General features: G+C 38.4%; 1 protein-coding gene across 3 annotated transcripts in view; it reads right to left on the bottom strand.

The window, feature by feature from the left end:
* Nucleotides 1–2788: 2788 nt before the first annotated feature.
* Nucleotides 2789–18989, bottom strand: part of MBIP (MAP3K12 binding inhibitory protein 1) — a 35395-nt gene continuing 19194 nt past the window's right edge. Inside the window, exon 9 of one of the 3 annotated variants that reach the window (XM_082844561.1) lies at nt 2789–3448. In XM_082844561.1, coding sequence (XP_082700687.1) covers nt 3344–3448 — 105 coding nt within the window. In that variant the 3' untranslated portion in view covers nt 2789–3343. Of the gene's footprint in view, nt 3452–18989 lie in introns of all 3 variants that reach the window. The other 2 variants (XM_082844562.1, XM_082844560.1) reach the window with 2 other exon arrangements.

Here is an 18989-nt window from a genome sequence, read left to right as displayed (position 1 = left end):
ATAACAGAAAAAGGAAATCCTTCTAATGGCCAGATCCTAGGACTGTCAGACATGACTTAGGAACATATTCTGCTACTAACAGCCAAGAAACAGATCTGTGGTATTTATTTAGGGGCAGACTAGTGACCAGTATATGATCCTGTTTTCTAGGTTTCTTCCCCACCTCTAAGTCATCCTCCTTTTCTAATCGATAATTTTTGTTGAGGTTTTTCCCACTGTATTGCTGATGTGATCGTAGTACAGTGTGCCAATAAACCCAGAGGTCATTCTGTCAGGATGGTGGTTATAAGCACTGGATAGAGACTGAAGGGCAGACATTTGTTGCTGTACCTATTAATACTGGATGACATTAGGCAAGATTATCTTGAAGGATAAGTTTGTTCTGCAGAGAAGAAATATAGTGGTAAGACATTAGTGGAAACAACTTGTCCACATGCAGTTCTTGGGAATGGTTTTAAAGTCCCGTATTTTTTTTTTACCAGGTGACCCCATTTTCAAGGATTCCACAAACATGGTACAAGACTGTGTGTACAGTGCATATTCCTATGAAGAGGTCCTGCCCCATCATCCTGGCCACAACTGACTGAGACCCCTGATGACACTGAGATTCAGTTTCTGAAGGACTTGAACTAAGATACAAAGACAGGTAAGCAGGCAAGGGTCAATGGAGTTGCGAGGCTCTATAGAGCTGGGCTCAGAGGGTGCACCATGGAAGTTCAAAGGTATGAACAAGCCAAGGTGATGGAGACAGGGCTAACATGTCACCCATGTGAGGAAGCAGAAATGAAGAGGCCTTCAGAGAAAGCAGTTCACAGAGAGAGAATAAAGCAGATGCATAGATGCTTATGTGTAAGAGAAAAAGAATGAGGAAGACAGAGGGAAAGAGACACACAGAGGGAGAGGGAGAGCAGAAAAAAAGGAGGGTAGGGGACAGAGACAGAACTAGACAGAGCCAGAGGCAGCTAGAGACACAGAGAAAGAGATGAACCAAACCACTGGTAACCTTCTGGATGCCACACTGTCAAGCTATACTTCCTGCAATTAAATTCCAGATTTCTGATGCTTTTTAACAATTCTGCTTTACAAGCTATTTTAGGTAGATTTCTGATTCTTGCAACCAAACAATTATTGAGCTAAACATCTGCTCGTTGATTATACCTGCTTTAAAAAAAAAAAACATTTTTTTTACTGCAGTATAGTGGATTTATAATATTGTGTTCCAGGTGTACAGAAGTGATTATTTTTGCAGATTATATTCCAATATAGATTATTACAAGATAATGGGTATAATTCCCTGTGCTATACAGTAAATCCTTGTTGCTTATCTGTTTTACACATAGTTTCTGTTAATGCCATACCCCTGATTTGTCTGTCCCTCCTCACTTCCCCCTCACCTTTGATGACGGCAGGTTTGTTTTCTAGGTCTGTCTGTTTGTGTTTTGCATATTACATTCATTTGTATTTTTTTAGATTCCACATGTAAGCGATGTCATAAGTATTTGTCTTTCTCTGTTGGACTTCACTAAGCATGATATTCTCTAGGTCCACCCGTGTTGCTGCAAATGGCAGTTATTTCATTTTTATGGCCAGGTAATATTCCACTGTGTGTATCTACCACATCTTCTTAAGCCAATCATCTGTTGATGGGCACTTAGGTTGGTTCCATTTCTTGGCTATTGTAAATAGTGCTGCTATAAACATTAGAATGCATGAATCTTTTTAAATTAGTGTTTTTGTTTCCTCTGGCTATATACCCAGGAGAGGAATTACTGGATCATATGGCAGTTCTATTTTTAGTTTTTTAAGGAACCTCCCCAGTGCTGCACCAATTTCCATCCCAACCAACAGTGTATGAGGGTTCCCTTTTCTCCACAGCCTCTCCATCATTTACTGTTTGTAGATTTTTTGATGCTGGCCATTCTGACCGGTGTAAAGTGATACCTCATTGTAGTTTTGATTTGCGTTTCTCTGGTAGGTAGTTGAGAAATGATGTTGAGTATCTTTTCATGTGCCTGTTACCCATCTCTGCCTTCAGAAAAATGTCTATTCAAGTCTTCTGCCCATTTTTTGATTGGATTGGGTTTTTTTTGATAGAGTTCTGTGAGCTGTTTAAATAGTCTGAATATTAACCCATTGTCAGTCGCATCGTTTGCAAGTATCTTCTCCCATTCTGTATGTCGTCTTTTTGTTGATGGCGTTCTTTGCTACGCAAAACTTACAAGTTTAATTAGGTCCCATGTGTTTATTTTCGCTTTTATTTCTTCTGTATTGGGAGACTGATCCAAGAAAATATTGCTACAATTTATGTCAAAGACTGTTTCACCTATGTTCTCAGTTTTATGGTTTCATGTCATACTTAGGCCTTTTAACCATTTTGAGTTTACTTTTGTATATTGTGTGAGGGAATGTTCTAATTTCATTCTTTTCCATGGAGCTGTCCAGTTTTCCCAGCACCACTTGTTGAAGAGACTGTCTTTTCTCTGTTGTATATTCTTGCCTCCTATGTCATAGACTAATTGATCATAAGTGTGTGAGTAGTAGCGGCATCTTTTAAATGTTTAGTTTGCAACTATGGAAATATATGTGCTGCCTAATAAAAAACTGGGGCACTCCAAAAAGGTGAGGCTCTCAAGGGAGAGGAACTATATAAGTTGTAACATCTTAACTACTTTCCAAAGACACACTTGGTTTTAGTCAATAGTAATAATAGCTAACGTTTACTAAGCACTTCTTTTAGGCCAGTTTCAAAAGCTGTACATGTAGGATTTCAACTACTGTTCATAACAAATGTAGGATATATTATCCTACATTTTACAGATAAGGAAATAGATTAAGATCACACAGTCTAAGAGGATAAAAGGTATGATCTACTATTTAGATTAAATTGACACTTGGAAAAGAATATATGCATTCATTTAAAACTCACTTCAAATTTTTATTGAATGCCTATTATGTACAAAGTACTGGTTTAAACTAAAACTGGTTAGTATCAATGTTACAAATATAAAGTCTTCTTAAATATCACTATTCAAAATAAATCTTCCTTTCTGTGGTAAACACACACATACACATGAAGATGTACTTTCAAATTAAGTTTTTCAATTTCCAAAATACCTCCTTTAAAACAGAAGGGAATAAATTCCAACATTGCTATTTTCAATGCATTAACTGTTTTAAAGTACACTGGAATATTTGAAGATTGCTTGCTGCAAGTGGACTCACATGAAAATAAACCTTGCTTTCAGAGGGACGTCTACATTAATACACTGCAATTAATTAAATGGCTATGTAAGTAAGTTATACACACATATCTAAAAAAGTAAAATGACAAGAGAGGAGTTTTTCATGGAAGGTGATGCGTCACCATAGATTCTGCTTCTCTTGATTTTCTGAGCAGAGCTTGCTTGAGGGCACTAATTTTCTCATCAAGTTCAGCCAGTGAATAGTTCTGCTGTAAACAATAACAAATTGCTGAAGTATCTTAATGCAGATAAAGTTCTAAATGTACTATAAATATATAAAATATCCAAAAGCATGGTAAATACCCTTTTCTCATGAGAATTTAAAAACTGAACTATATATTAATGTTGACTATACTATAAATTTAAAGGCATAAAATAACAAGGCTTAAATATTTCTTACTTTTGCTTTTCTAATGACTAAGCTCTCCTGGAACTTTTATACTTTTTGAAAGGATTGTAAAAACATTTTTTCAACTGACTGACTATTCTCATAATCAATAGTAAAAAAAAAAAAGTATTTAGGACTAGTTTAACTGCTTAAAATAACTAGAAATTCTCTTTTGATAGATTAACTGCAATCAACTACCTCTCCTGGAAAACGTGGATACTCTCAAATATACTCAAAATTTTACAATCAAAACAATAAGGAGAGGGGGATCAAGATGGCAGAGGAGGAGGATGTGGAGCTCACCTCCCCACACAAACACATCAAAAATACATCTACATGTGGAACAGTTCTCATGGAAAACTAACTAACTGGAACCTGGCAGAAGAACTGTACAACCAAAGCTGCAAGGAAGATCTCTACAAAACCAGGTACGACAGAAAATAAAACACATCAGGTCAGGACGGGTGCCCCTGGGAGGAATATGTAAGGAAGAGAAGGTTTGCATGGGTGGACCCTGGCATTGGGGAGTAAGCAGGTTAGGCCACAATCCTGAATTCCAGTCCTGGGGTGAGAAGTGCACAGGGGTGAGAAGTGCCCTTGCCCGCTGAGAAATCCACTGGGACAGAGAGAAGGGCTGGAGAAACCTAGACTCTACCCAGGAGGAGTACGTGTGCTGGCTTCCCAATAATCAGGGTGGAGAGAGCCTTGCACTGGTAGATGCTGCCTCATTACACTTCCCAATCCGAAGGGGTGTATGTACACCCCCGGCCCTGTTCACTCCACACCACAGACTGAGAGATCTGGGCCAACTGAACACTGGGAAAAAGACTTGGTCTAGCGATGCAGAGACAGAACAGGGTGCCTGGAGTATGATCCGGGTGGGGCAGGGGCAGCCATTGTCAGAGCACTCAGGAACACAGTGGTTCATCTCCTAGCGAAGAGTGCCCTGGAATGTCCAGTCCACACTGCAGCTTAGTGCTAGATTCTAAGAGAAGACTGCCACAGAGGCAGCCCAGCTCTCAGGCAGCGGTGCAGCCACCTCAATTCCTGCAGTCACAACACTCCTCCATGCCATACCTTTGCACTAGATCCTGGACAAATACAGTAGAGGAAAACACGTAGCCTTGGGCTGCTTCTAAGCAGAACCACGAACACCTACACAGGCAGTGCATAGGTTCTCTCTGACTGCACTGGGCCTCACTTGCTTCAGCAATCACCTCCTTGGGGCAGGGCACACACTCAAGGGCAAAGAAGCCTGATCTAACCCAACCCTCTGGGCTTCTACAGCAACTGTGAAATAGACCCCACCCTTGACAGGGCGGTGACAGCAACAGCAGAGAGAAAGCCCTGCCTCACACCCTGGACAGGCTTTAGATACTCCAACACCAACCACATACCCTATTAAGGGGATAATGGCCAGCACACCCAGAGGAAAGACATGGCTGTCATCCATGCTAAAACCATCCCTTGCACCAAAGACACTGGATACAGTTTACACAGAAATGTCCCCACGTAGAAACAATCCTTCAAGAAGACCACAGTAGATAACTTTCTGCCTCTATGAATTTAGAAGAAACAGTTAAGTAAAATATATAAAACAAATACTAACAGACATAAAAGGAGAAGTTGACTATAATGCTAGGAGACTTTAACAGCCCACTGACATCAAAGGACAGCTCATCCAGACCGGAAATCAGTAAGGCAACAGAGGTACTAAATGACACAATATACCAGTTGGACTTAATTGATTTGTACAGGATGCTACATCCAAAAAACCCAGAATACACATTCTTTTCAAGCACGCATGGAATGTTCTCTAGGATAGACCGACCATAAGGTCACAAAACAAGCCACAACAAATTTAAGAGGACAGAAATTATTTCAAGTGTCTTTTTTACTGAAAATGGTATGAAACTAGAAATCAACCACAGAGACAAAAACAGGAAAAGGAGAATAAAAAACATGCACTAAAAAACCAGTGGATGAATGATGAAATCAAAGAAGAAATCAAAAAATACCAAGACAAACAGAAATGAAAAACACAACTTTACAAGATCTATGGGATGCAACAAAAGCAGTTCTAAGAGGGAAGTTCATAGGGATATAGGCCTTGCTCAAGAAAGAAAAATCCTAAACAACCTATCCTACCAGCTAAAATAATTAGGAAAAGAACAAACAAAACTCAAAGTCAACAGAAGACAGGAAATAATCAAGATGAGAGGAAATAAATAAAAGAGGTCAAACAAAAATACAAAATATCAATAAAACCAAGAGGTGGTTTTTTTAAAAGATGAACAAAATCGACAAACCTCAAGCCAGGTTCCCCAAGAAAAAGAGGACCCAAACAAAATACAAAATGAAGAGATATAACAACTGATACCAAATACTACAAAGAGTTATATGCCAACAAATTGGACAAACTAGAAGAAACGGACAAGGTTCTAGAAACACAGCTGCCAAAACTGAGTCAAGAGGAAACAGATAATTTGAACAGACCAATCACTAAAAGTGAAATAGAATCTCTAATTAAAAAAAAAAAAACACAAAACTCCCTGCAAACAGAAGTCCAGGACCAAACGGATTCACCGGGGAATTCTACCAAACATAGAAAGAAGAACTCATACCTATCCTTCTCAAAGAGGAGGGAACTCTCCCAAATTCATTCTATGAGGCCACCATCACCCTGATACCAAAACCAGAAAAAGACACTATAAAATAAGAAAATTACTGGCCAATATTTCTAACAAATATAGACGCAAAAGCCTCAACAAAATATTAGCAAACCGAATCCAACAATACCTTCAAAGGATCATGCACCATGATCAAGTGGGATTCATACTACAGTCACAAGGATGGTTCAACATATGCAAATCAATGTGATACACCACATTAACAAAAGGAAAGACAACACATGATCATCTCAATAGATGCAGAAAAAGCATTTGAAAAAATTCAACATCTATTCATGATAAAAACTCACAAAGTGAAAATATCTCACCATAATAAAGGGCATTTATGACAAACCCACAGCCAACAGAATATTCAAGGGTGAAAAGCTCAAAGCCTTCCAGCTAAATTCAGGAACGAGCCACTGATGCCTACTCTTACCACTTCCATTTAACATACTATTCGAAGTCCTACCACAGCAATCAGACAAGAAAAAGAAATAAAAGGTATCCAGATTGGAAGTGAAGAATTAGAACTGTCACTATTTGCAGATGACATGGTACTCTCCGTAGAGAACCCTGAAGTCTCCACACAAAAACTATTAGAACTGATAATGAATTCAGTAAGGTAGCAGGATATAAGATTAATATAAAGAAATCTATTGCATGTCTTTACACTAATAATGAAATATCAGAAAAAAATTTTTAAAGGCCCATATAAAACCATGTCGAAAACAAAAAACCAAAACAAAAAAAACCTAGGAATAACTTAACCAAGGAGGTGAAAGACCTATATGCTGATAAAATGGCCACACTTCCCAAGCAATCTACAGATTTAATGCAATCTCCATCAAAATACCTATGACACTTTTCACAGACCTAACACATAAACCTAAAAGTTACATGGAAACACAAAAGATCCAGAATTGCCAAAGCTCTCCTGAAGGAAAAGAACAAAGCTGGAGGTATAATACTTCCAGACTTCAAACGATACTAAAAAGCTACAATAACCAACACAGCTCTGTACTGGCAAAAAAACAGACAAATAGATCAATGGAACAGAACAGAGAACTCAGAAATAAACCAATGCACCTATGGTCAATTGATCTGCAGACCAGGGAGGTAAGAATACACAATGGAAAAAAGACAGGTTTTTTTTGGTGGGGAAAATGACAGACTCCAGGAAGGCTAAAGCCAAGGACTACTTCCCAGTACTTCTGCTGCCAGTGTCCGTGTCCCTGTGGTGAGCAACAACTGCCCCCCACCCATGCAGGAGACCCTCCAAAACTAGCAGCCATGAGGCTGACACCGTCTTGGTGCTCTGAGCAGGTGTCAGGCCTGTGCCTCTAAGGTGGGAGAGCCGAGTTCAAGACATTGGTCCATCAGAGACACCCTGGTCCCACATAATATAAATCAGCAAGAGCTCTCCCAGAGATCTCCATCCCAACACTAAGACCCAGCTCCACTCAACGACTAGCAAGCTCCAGTGCTGGACAACCCATGCCAAACAACTAGCAAGACAGGAAAACAACACCACCCATTAGCAGAGAGGCTGCCTAAAATCATAATAAGTTCACAGACACCCCAAAACACATCACCAGATGTACTTCTGCCCACCAGAAAGACAAGATCCAGCCTCATCCAACAGAACACAGGCACCAGTCCCCTCCACCAGGAAGCATACACAACCCACTGAACCAAACTTACCGAAGGGGGCAGAGACCAAAAACAACAAAACTACAAACCTGCAGCCTGTGAAAAGGAGCCCCCAAACACAGTAAATTGAGCAAAATGAGAAGACAGAGAAACACAGAGCAGATGAAGGAGCAAGGTAAAAATCCACCAAACCAAACAAACGAAGAGGAAATCTACCTGAAAAAGAATTCAGCATAATGATAGCAAAGATGATTCAAAATCATGGAAATAGAATGGAGAAAATACAAGAAACGTTTAACAAGGAACTAGAAGAACTAAAGAGCAAACAATGATGAACAGCAGAATAAATGAAATTTAAAATTCTCTAGAAGGAATCAATAGCAGGTTAACTGAGGCAAAACAGGTAAGTGACCTGGAAGATAAAAGAGTGGAAATAACTAGTGCAGAGCAGAATAAAGAAAAAAGAATGAAAAGAATTGAGGACAGTCTCAGAGACCTCTGGGACAACATTAAACACACCAACACTCGAATTATAGGGGTCCCAGAAGAAAAAGAGAAAAAGAAAGACACTGAGAAAATATTTGAAGAGATTATAGTTGAAAACTTCCCTAATATGGGAAAGGAAATAGCCAGTCAAGTCCAGGAAGCGCAGAGTCTCATACAGGATAAATCCAAGGAGAAAGATGCCAAGACGCATATTAAACTATCAAAAATTAACTACAAAGGAAAAATATTAAAAGCAGCAATGAAAAAAACAACAAATAACATACAAGGAGATCCCCATAAGGTTAACAACTGATCTTTCAGGAGAAACTCTGCAAGCCAAAAGGGTGGCAGGACATATTTAAAGTGATGAAAGGGAAAAACCCTACAACCAAGATTACTCTACCCAGCAAGGATCTCATTCAGATTTGAAGGGGAAATCGAAGGCTTTACAGACAAGCAAAAGTTAAGAGAATTCAGCACCACCAACCCATCTCTACAACAAATGCTAAAGGAACTTCTGTAGGCAGGAAACACAAGAGAAGGAAAGACCTACAATAATAAACTCAAAGCAATTAAGAAAATGGTCATAGGAACATACATATTGACAATAACCTTAAATGTAAATGGATTAAATACTCCAGCCAAAAGACATACACTGGGTAAATGGATACAAAAACAAGACCCATACATATGCTGTCTACAAGAGAACCACTTCAGACCTAGGGACACATACAGACTGAAAGTGAGGGGACGGAAAAAGATATTCCATGCAAATGGAAAACAAACAGAGCTGGAGTAGCAATTCTCATATCAGACAAAATAGACTTTAAAATAAAGACTATTACAAGAGACAAAGAAGGACGCTACATAATGATCAAGGGATCGATCCAAGAAGAAGATATAACAATTGTAAATATTTATGCACCCAACATAGGAGCACCTCAATACATAAGACAAATGCTAACAGCCAAAAAGGGGAAATCGATGGTAACAAAATAATAGTAGGGAACTTTAACACCCAATTTTTACCAATGGACAGATCATCCAAAATGAAAATAAATAAGGAAACACAAGCTTTAAATGATACATTAAACAAGATGGACTTAATTGATATTTCTAGGACATTCCACCCAAAAACAACAGGATACACTTTCTTCTCAAGTGCTCATAGAACATTCTCCAGGATAGATCATATCTTGGGTCACAAATCAAGCCTTGGTAAATTTAAGAAAATTGAAATCATATCAAGTATCTTTTCCGACAACAATGCTATGAGACTAGATATCAATTACAGGAAAAAATCTGTAAAAAATACAAACACATGGAGGCTAAACAATACGCTACTAAATAACCAAGAGATCACTGAAGAAATCAAAGACAAAATCAAAAAACACCCAGAAACAAATGACAATGAAAGCATGACAACCCAAAACCTATGGGATGCAGCAAAAGCAGTTCTAAGAGGGAAGTTTATAGCAATACAATCCTACCTCAAGAAACAAGAAACAACTCAAACAACCTAACCTTACACCTAAAGCAACTAGAGAAAGAAGAACAAAAACCCCCCAAATTAGCAGAAGGAAAGAAATCATTGAGATCAGATCACAAATAAATGAAAAAGAAATGAAGGAAATGATAGCAAAGATCAATAAAACTAAAAGCTGGTTCTTTGAGAAGATAAACAAAATAGATAAACCATTAGCCAGGCTCATCAAGAAAAAAGGGAGAAGACTCAAATCAATAGAATTAGAAATGAAAAAGGAGAAGTAACAAATGACACTGCAGAAATACAAAAGATCATCAGAGATTACTACAAGCAACTATATGCCAATAAAATGGACAACCTGGAAGAAATGGACAAATTCTTAGAAGTTCACAACCTGCCAAGACTGAATCAGGAAGAAATAGAATATATGAACAGACCAATCACAAGCCTGAAATTGAAACTGTGATTAAAAATCTTCCAACAAAAAAAAGCCCAGGACCAGATGGCATCACAGGCAAATTCTATCAAATATTTAGAGAAGAGCTAACACCTATCCTTCTCAAACTCTTCCAAAATATAGCAGAGGGAGGAACATTCCCAAACTCATTCTATGAGGCCACCATCGCTCTGATACCAAAACCAGGCAAGGATGTCACAAAGAAAGAAAACTACAGGCCAATATCACTGATGAACATAGATGCAAAAATCCTCAACAAAATACTAGCAAACAGAATCCAACAGCACATTAAATGGATCATACACCATGATCAAGTGGGGTTTATTCCAGGAATGCAAGGATTCTTCAATATACGCAAATCAATCAACGTGATACACCATATTAACAAACTGAAGGAAAAAACCCATACAACCATTTCAATAGATGTAGAGGAAGCTTTCAACAAAATTCGACACCCATTTATGATAAAAACCCTGCAGAAAGTGGGCATAGAGGGAACTTTCCTTAACATAATAAAGGCCATATATGACAAACCCATAGCCAACATCATCCTCAATGGTGAAAACCTGAAAGCATTTCCACTAAGATCAGGAACAAGACAAGGTTGCCCACTCTCACCACTCTTATTCAACATACTTTTGGAAGTTTTAGCCACAGCAATCAGAGAAGAAAAGGAAATTAAAAGAATCCAAATCGGAAAAGAAGAAGTAAAGCTGTCACTGTTTGCAGATGACATGATACTATACATAGAGAATCCTAAAGATGTTACCAGAAAACTACTAGAGCTAATCAATGAATTTGGTAAAGCAGCAGGATACAAAATTAATGCACAGAAATCTCTGGCATTCCTATACACTAATGATGAAAAATCTGAAAGTGAAATCAAGAAAACACTCCCATTTACCACTGCAACAAAAAGAATAAAATATCTAGGAATAAACCTACCGAAGGAGACAAAAGACCTGTCTGCAGAAAATTATAAGACACTGATGAAAGAAATTAAAGATGATACAAATAGATGGAGAGATATGGAGAGACATACCATGTTCTTGGATTGGAAGAATCAACATTGTGAAAATGACTCTACTACCCAAAGCAATCTACAGATTCAATGCAATCCCTACCAAACTACCGCTGGCATTTTTCACAGAACCAGAACAAAAAATTTCACAATTTGTATGGAAACACAAAAGACCCTGAATAGCCATAGCAATCTTGAGAACGAAAAATGGAGCTGGAGGAATCAGGCTCCCTGACTTCAGACTATACTACAAAGCTACAGTAATCAAGAGAGTATGGTACTGGCACAAAAACAGAAAGATAGATCAATGGAACAGGATAGAAAGCCCAGAGATAAACCCCCGCACATATGGTCACCTTATCTTTGATAAAGGAGGCAGGAATGTACAGTGGAGAAAGGACAGCCTCTTCAATAAGTGGTGCTGGGAAAACTGGACAGGTACATGTAAAAGTATGAGATTAGATCACTCCCTAACACCATACACAAAAATAAGCTCAAAATGGATTAAAGACCTAAATCTAAGGTCAGACACTATAAAACTCTTAGAGGAAAACATAGGCAGAACACTCTATGACATAAATCACAGCAAGATCCTTTTTGACCCACCTCCTAGAGAAATGGAAATAAAAACAAAAACAAACAAATGGCACCTAATGAAACTTAAAGCTTTTGCACAGGAGAGGAAACCATAAACAAGAGGAAAAGACAACTCTCAGAATGGGAGAAAATATTTGCAAATGAAGCAACTGATAAAGGATTAATCTCCAAAATTTACAAGCAGCTCATGCAGCTCAATATCAAAAGAACAAACAACCCAATCCAAAAATGGGCAGAAGACCTAAGCAGACATTTCTCCAAAGAAGATATACAGATAGTCAACAAACACATGAAAGAATGCTCAACATCATTAATCATTAAGGAAATGCAAATGAAAACAACAATAAGGTATCACCTCACACCAGTCAGAATGGCCATCATCAAAAAATCTACAAACAGTAAATGCTGGAGAGGGTGTGGAGAAAAGGGAACACTCTTGTACTGTTGGTGGGAAGGTAAACTGATACAGCTACTATGGAGAACAGTATGGAGGTTCCTTAGAAAACTAAAAATAGAACTACCCAGCAATCCCCCTACTGGGCATATACCCTGAGAAAACCATAATTCAAAAGGGGTCATATACCACAATGTTTATGGGAGCTCTATTTACAATAGCCAGGACATGGAAGCAACCTAAGTGTTCATCGACAGATGAATGGATAAAGAAGATGTGGCACATATATACAATGGAATATTACTCAGCCATAAAAAGAAATGAAATTGAGTTATTTGTAGTGAGGTGGATGGACCTAGTCTGTCATACAAAGTGAAGTAAGTCAGACAAAAACAAATACCGTACGCTCACACATATATATGGAATCTAAAGGAAAAAAAAATCATGATGAAGATCCTAGGGGCAGGACAGGAATAAAGATGCAGATGTAGAGAATGAACTAGAGGACACAGGGTGGGGAAGGTTAAGCTGATACGAAGTTAGAGAGTGGCATGGACTTATATACACTACCAAATGTAAAATAGATAGCTAGTGGGAAGCAGTCACATAGCATAGGGAGATCAGCTCAGTGCTTTGTGACCAGAGAGGTGGGATAGGGAGGGTGGGAGGGAGACGCAAGAGGGAGGAGATATGGGGATATATGTATGTGTATAGCCGATTCATTTTGTTATAAGGCAGAAACTAACACACCATTGTAAAGCACTTATACTCCAATAAAGATGTTAAAATAAAAGAAAAAGAAAAAAGACAGTCTCTTCAGCTTGTGGTGCGGGAAAGCTGCACAGCTATATGTATATCAAGTCACTCCCCCACACCATGTAGAAAAGTAAACCGAAAATAGTTTAAAGACGTAAATATAGGACATGACACCAATAAAACTCCTGGAAGAAAAACACAGGCAAAACATTTTTCAGCCATAAATCACAGCAATTTCTTAGATCAGTCTCTCAAAGCAAAAGAAGTAATAGTAAAAATAAACAAGACCTAATCAAACTTAAAAGCTTTTGCATAGCAAAGGAAATCATCAACAAATTATAAGACAACCAACATATACTGCAGAGAGAAGACCAGCCCAGAGCATTTGGCTTTGAAGCCCAGCAGGGATGGCTTTTGGGAATCCCACAGGGTTGGGGAAATAAAGACTTCACTCTTAAAGAGCACACACAAAATTTCACACACTCTAGGATCCAGAGCAGAATCAGAAATTTGACAGGAGCCTGGGTCAGACCAACTTTCTGATCTTGCAGAGTCATCCAGAGAGACAGAAATTAGTTGTAGCTCACCCTGGTTACACAGCCACTGGCTGGTGGGCCAGCCATTTTTAGAAGCCTGTTCTAACATGTGGACAACACTGGTGCTAGCAAGTGGCATTGTGGAATCCTCCCTCTAGATTATTAGCCGCAGGACCCAGCCCAGTTCTAGCTCAGCAGCCTGTAGGCACCAGTGCTGGGATGCCTCAGGCCAAAGCAACTAAATGGGCCAGGACACAGCCCCACTCACCAGCAGACAGGCTGCCTTAAGACCTCCTCAGCTAATGGCTACCTCTGGACACAGCCCTGGCAACCAGAGGATCCAGGACCCAGCTCCACCCACAAGGAGGCAGGCACCAGTCCCAGAAACCCCTGGGCCCCGGCCCTGCCCTGGAAGCCTGCTTTAACCTCTGAACCAGTCTCACCCACCAAGGGACAGACACCAACCACAAGAAAACCACAGCTCCACAGCCTGCATACCCAGACTGCCTACCAGTAGGCCACACTTTAAACTGGGACCAGCTTGGCCCTGCCCAGTAGCAGGCCAACACAAGCTTCAGGATGTCCTGGATGCCACACTCAACTGTGTCAGGAACCGGCCCCACCCACCAGTGATGCAACACTAGCTCTGGGTCGCCTTGGCCATAGAATTAAGACTCCAGGACCTGGCTCTGCCTGCCAGTAGGTCAGCACTAGCTGCAGGACCTGGATTCACCCACCATGTGCAGGCAACAGCCCTGGAGTGTCCTGGAACTTGACTCCAGCCACCAGTGGGGCAAAATTAGCTCCAGGCCTACCTGGGGTTCTGCAGTCAGCCACCGTGTGACCCAGTCCCACCAACCTGTGGTTGGCAGCCTCCACACAAGGCAGGGCCTGGCAGCCAACCAGACTGGGAGCCAACCAAGCCTACTAGTCCACCCACATAGCCAGCCGCAACAGAAGGACCCATGCAGCCCTCATAGGGGGAACCCCTAGAGCATATAGCTCAGGTAACAAAAGGCCAATTCTCCATTGTTGGGAAACATAACCAACCACCAGATACATAAAAGTAAAAACAGCAACTCAGGCAAAATGAGACAACAAAGGAACATGTTCCAGACAAAAGAACAAGATAAAACACGAGAAGAAGAACTAAATGAAGTGGAGACAGGAAATCTACCTGAGAAAGAGTTCAGGTAGTGATTGTAAATATGAACAAAGAGCTCAGGAGAAGAATGGATGCACAGAGAGAGAAGTTAGAAGTTATTAACAAAGAGTTAGAAAACATAAAGAACAACCAAACAGAGATGAAGAATACAATATCTGAAATGAAAAATACACTAGAAGGAATCAATAGCAGACTAAATGAAAGAGAGGAATGGATCAGTGAGCTGGAATACAGAGTAGTGGAAATCATTGATGCTGAACAAACAAAAGAAAAATGAATGAAAAGAAATGAGGACAGCTCAGGAGACCTCTGGGACAACACTGAGCACACTAATGTTTGCATTATAGGGGTCCTAGAAGAAAAGAGAAAAGGGCCGAGAACATATTTGAAGACATAATAGCTGAAAACTTCCCTAATCTGGGAAAGGAAACAGACATCCAAGTCTAGGAAGCACAGAGAATGCCACTCAGGATTAACCCAAAGAGGAACACACCAAAACACACTGTAATTAAAATGGCAAAAATTAAAGTTAAAAGTAGCAAGGAAAAAGCAACAAGTTACATAAAAGGGAATTCCCTTACGGCTTTCAAGTGATTTTTCAGCAGAAAGTCTGTAGATCAGAAAGGAGTTGCATGATATATTTAAAGAGATAAAAGGGAAAAACCTACAACCAAGAATACTCTATGCAGCAACGCTCTTGTTCAGATTCGATGGAGAGATCAAAAGCTTTACAGACAAGCAAAAGCTAAGAGTTCAGCAGCACCAAATAAGCTTTACAAGAAATGTTAAAGGAGTGTCTAGAAGCAAAAACAAAAGGCCACAAATAGATATGTGAAAATTACAAAAGGAAAAGGCTCATCAATAAAGGGAAACATACAGTAAAGGTAGTAAATCATCCATGCACAAAGATAGTAAGAAGGTTAAAAGACAAAAGTAGTAAAATCATCTAACATCCACAATAAACAATTAAGGGATACACAAAAAAATCAGATGTAACAATATGACATCAAAAACAGTAATCATGAGGGAAAGAGAGGACAAAGGCAGGGTTGTTAAAATGCATTTGAAATAAGAGATCAACAACTTAAAACAATCATGTATATATGTGTGTGTGTGTGTGTGTGTGTGTGTGTGTGTGTGTGTGTGTGTGTGTGTGTGTGTGTATATATATATATATATATAGTCTGCTATATAAAAACCTCATGGTAACCACAAACCAAAAATCTGTAATAGATATATACACAGAGAAGAAAGACAAATCCAAATATAACACTAAAGACAGTCATCAAGTCACAAGAAAAAAAAAGCAAACAAAAATTACCTACAAAAAACAACCCCAAAACAATTAACAAAATGTCAACAAGTACATATCAATAATTACTTTAAATATAAATGGACTAAATGCCACAATCAAATGACAATGGCTAAATGGATAAAAAGCAAGACCTCTATATATGCTGCCTACAAGAGACTCACTTCATATCTAAAGACTCACACAGACTGAAATTGAAAGGATGGGAAAAGGTAGTCCATGCACATGGAAATCAAAAGAAAGCTGGAGGAGCAATATTTATATCATACAAAATAGACTTTAAAATAAAGACTGTTCCAAGAGACAAAGAAGGACATTACATAATGATCAAGGGATCGATCCAAGAAAAAGATGTAACAATTGTAAATACATATGCACCCCAGCACAGGAGCACCTAAATACATAAAGCAAATATTAACAGACATAAAAGGAGAAATTGACAGTAACACGATAATAGTAGGGGACTTTAACACCCCACTTATATCAACAGACAGATCACCCAGACAGAAAATCAATAAGGAATCACTGGCCTTAAATGACACATTGGACCAGAAGAACTTATTCATATACAGAGAACATTCCTTCTGAAAGCAGCAGAACACACATTCTTTTTAAGTGCACATGAACAGTCTCCAGGATAGATCACAGCTAAGCTACAAAACAAGCCTTGGTAAATTTAAGAAAATTGAAATTATATCAAGTATCTTTTCCAACCACAACACTATGAGACTAGAAATCAACAACCAAACAAACAAAAAAATCACCTGCAAAAGACACAAACACATGGAGACTACTAAAAAAACAATATGCTACTAAATAACCAATGGATCACTGAAGAAATCAAAGAGGAAATAAAAAAAAATACCTGCTGACAAATGATAACGAAAATACAACATTCCAAAATCTGTGGAATGCAGCAAAATCAGTTCTAAGAGGGAAATCTACAGCAATACAAGGTTATCTCAGGAAACAACAAAAACCTCAAATAAACAACCTAAACCTTACATCTATAGCAACTAGAAAAAGAAAAAACAAAACTCAAAGTTAGTAGAAGGAAATAAATCATAAAGATCAGAGCAGAAATAAATAAAATAGAAACAAACCAAAAAAATCAACAAAATAGGTAAACCTTTAGCTAGACTCATCAAGAGAAAAGAGGGCCCAATCAATAAAATCAGAAATGGTAAAGGAGAAGTTACAGCCAACACCACAGAAATACAAAGAATCATAAGAGACTACTATGAAAAACTATATGCCAAAATGGACAAATTCCTAGAAATGTACAATTTCCCAATACTGAACCCAGAAGAAATAGAAAATACCAATATCAACAGACCAATTACCAGTAATGAAATTGAATCAGTAATTTTAAAAATCCCCAACAACAAAAATCCAGGACAAGATGGCCTCAGAGGTGAATTTTACTAAACATTTAGAGAATTAACACCTATCCTTCTTAAACTACTCCAAATAACTGCAGAGCTTCCAAACTCATTCTACAAGGCCATCATCACCCTGATACCAAAACCAGACAAAGATACTACAAAAAAAGAAAATTACAGGCTAATATCACTGATGAACACAGATACAAAAATCCTGAACAAAATACTGGCAAACCAAATTCAACAATATATTAAAAGGATCATATACCATGATCAAGTGGGATTTATCCTAGAGATGCAAGGATTTGTCAATATCTGCAAATCAATCAATGTGATACACATTAACAAACTGAATAAAAACCATATGAACATCTCAACAGATGCAGAAAAACCTTTTGACAAAATTCAACATCTATTTATGATAAAAACTCTCCAGAAAGTGGGCATAAAGGGAACATACCTCAACATAATGAAGGTCATATATGACAAGCCTGCAACTAACATCATACTCAATGGTGAAAAGCTGAAAGCATTTCCTCTAAGATAAAAGGATGTCCACTCTCACCACTTTTATTCAACATAGTATTGTAACTCCTAGTCACAGCAAAAAAAAAAAAAAAGAAAAGAAAAAAGAAAGAAAGAAAAGGAATCCAAAGTGGAAAGGAAGAAGTAAAATTGTCACTGTTTGCAGATGACATGACACTATACACAGAAAATCCTATGGGTGCCACCAAAAAACTACTAGAGCTAATCAATGAATTTGGTAAAGTTGCAGGATACAAAACTAATATATATAAATCTGTTGAATTCTACATATTAACAATGAATTATTAGAAAGAAATTAAGGCAACAATTCCATCAAAAAGAAGAAAATACCTAGGAATAAACCTACCTAAGGAGGTAAAAGACTTGTACTTAAGAAAACTATAAGACACTGATGAAAGGAACTGAAAACAACATAGATGGAAAGATATACCGTGTTCATGGATTGAAAGAATTAATATTGTTAAAAAGACCATATTACAAGGCAATCTACAGATTCAATGCAATCCCTATCAAAATACCAATGGCATTTTTCACAGAACTAAAACGAATAATCTTAAAATTTGTATGAAACCACAAAAGGCTGAACAGCCAAACAACAGAGCTGGAGAAATCAGGCTCTATGACTTCAGACTGTACTACAAAGCTACAGTAATCAAAACAGTATAGTACTGGCGCAAAAAACAGACACGTAGATCAGTGGAACAGAACAGAAAGCCCAGAAATAAACCCACACACCTATGGTCAATTAATCTACAACAAAGGAGGCACGATTATACAATGGAGAAAAGACAGCCTCTTTGATAAGTAGTGCTGGGAAAATTGGACAGATACATGTAAAAGAATGAAATTAGGACATTCTCTAACACCATATACAAAAATAAACTCCAAATGTATTAAAG

This window comes from Leucopleurus acutus (genome assembly GCF_964270905.1).
Source record: "Leucopleurus acutus genome assembly, chromosome: 1".
Lineage (NCBI taxonomy): Eukaryota > Metazoa > Chordata > Mammalia > Artiodactyla > Delphinidae > Leucopleurus > Leucopleurus acutus.
Note: the sequence above shows the minus strand (reverse complement) of the source record. Positions and strands in the feature narration are given on the sequence as shown.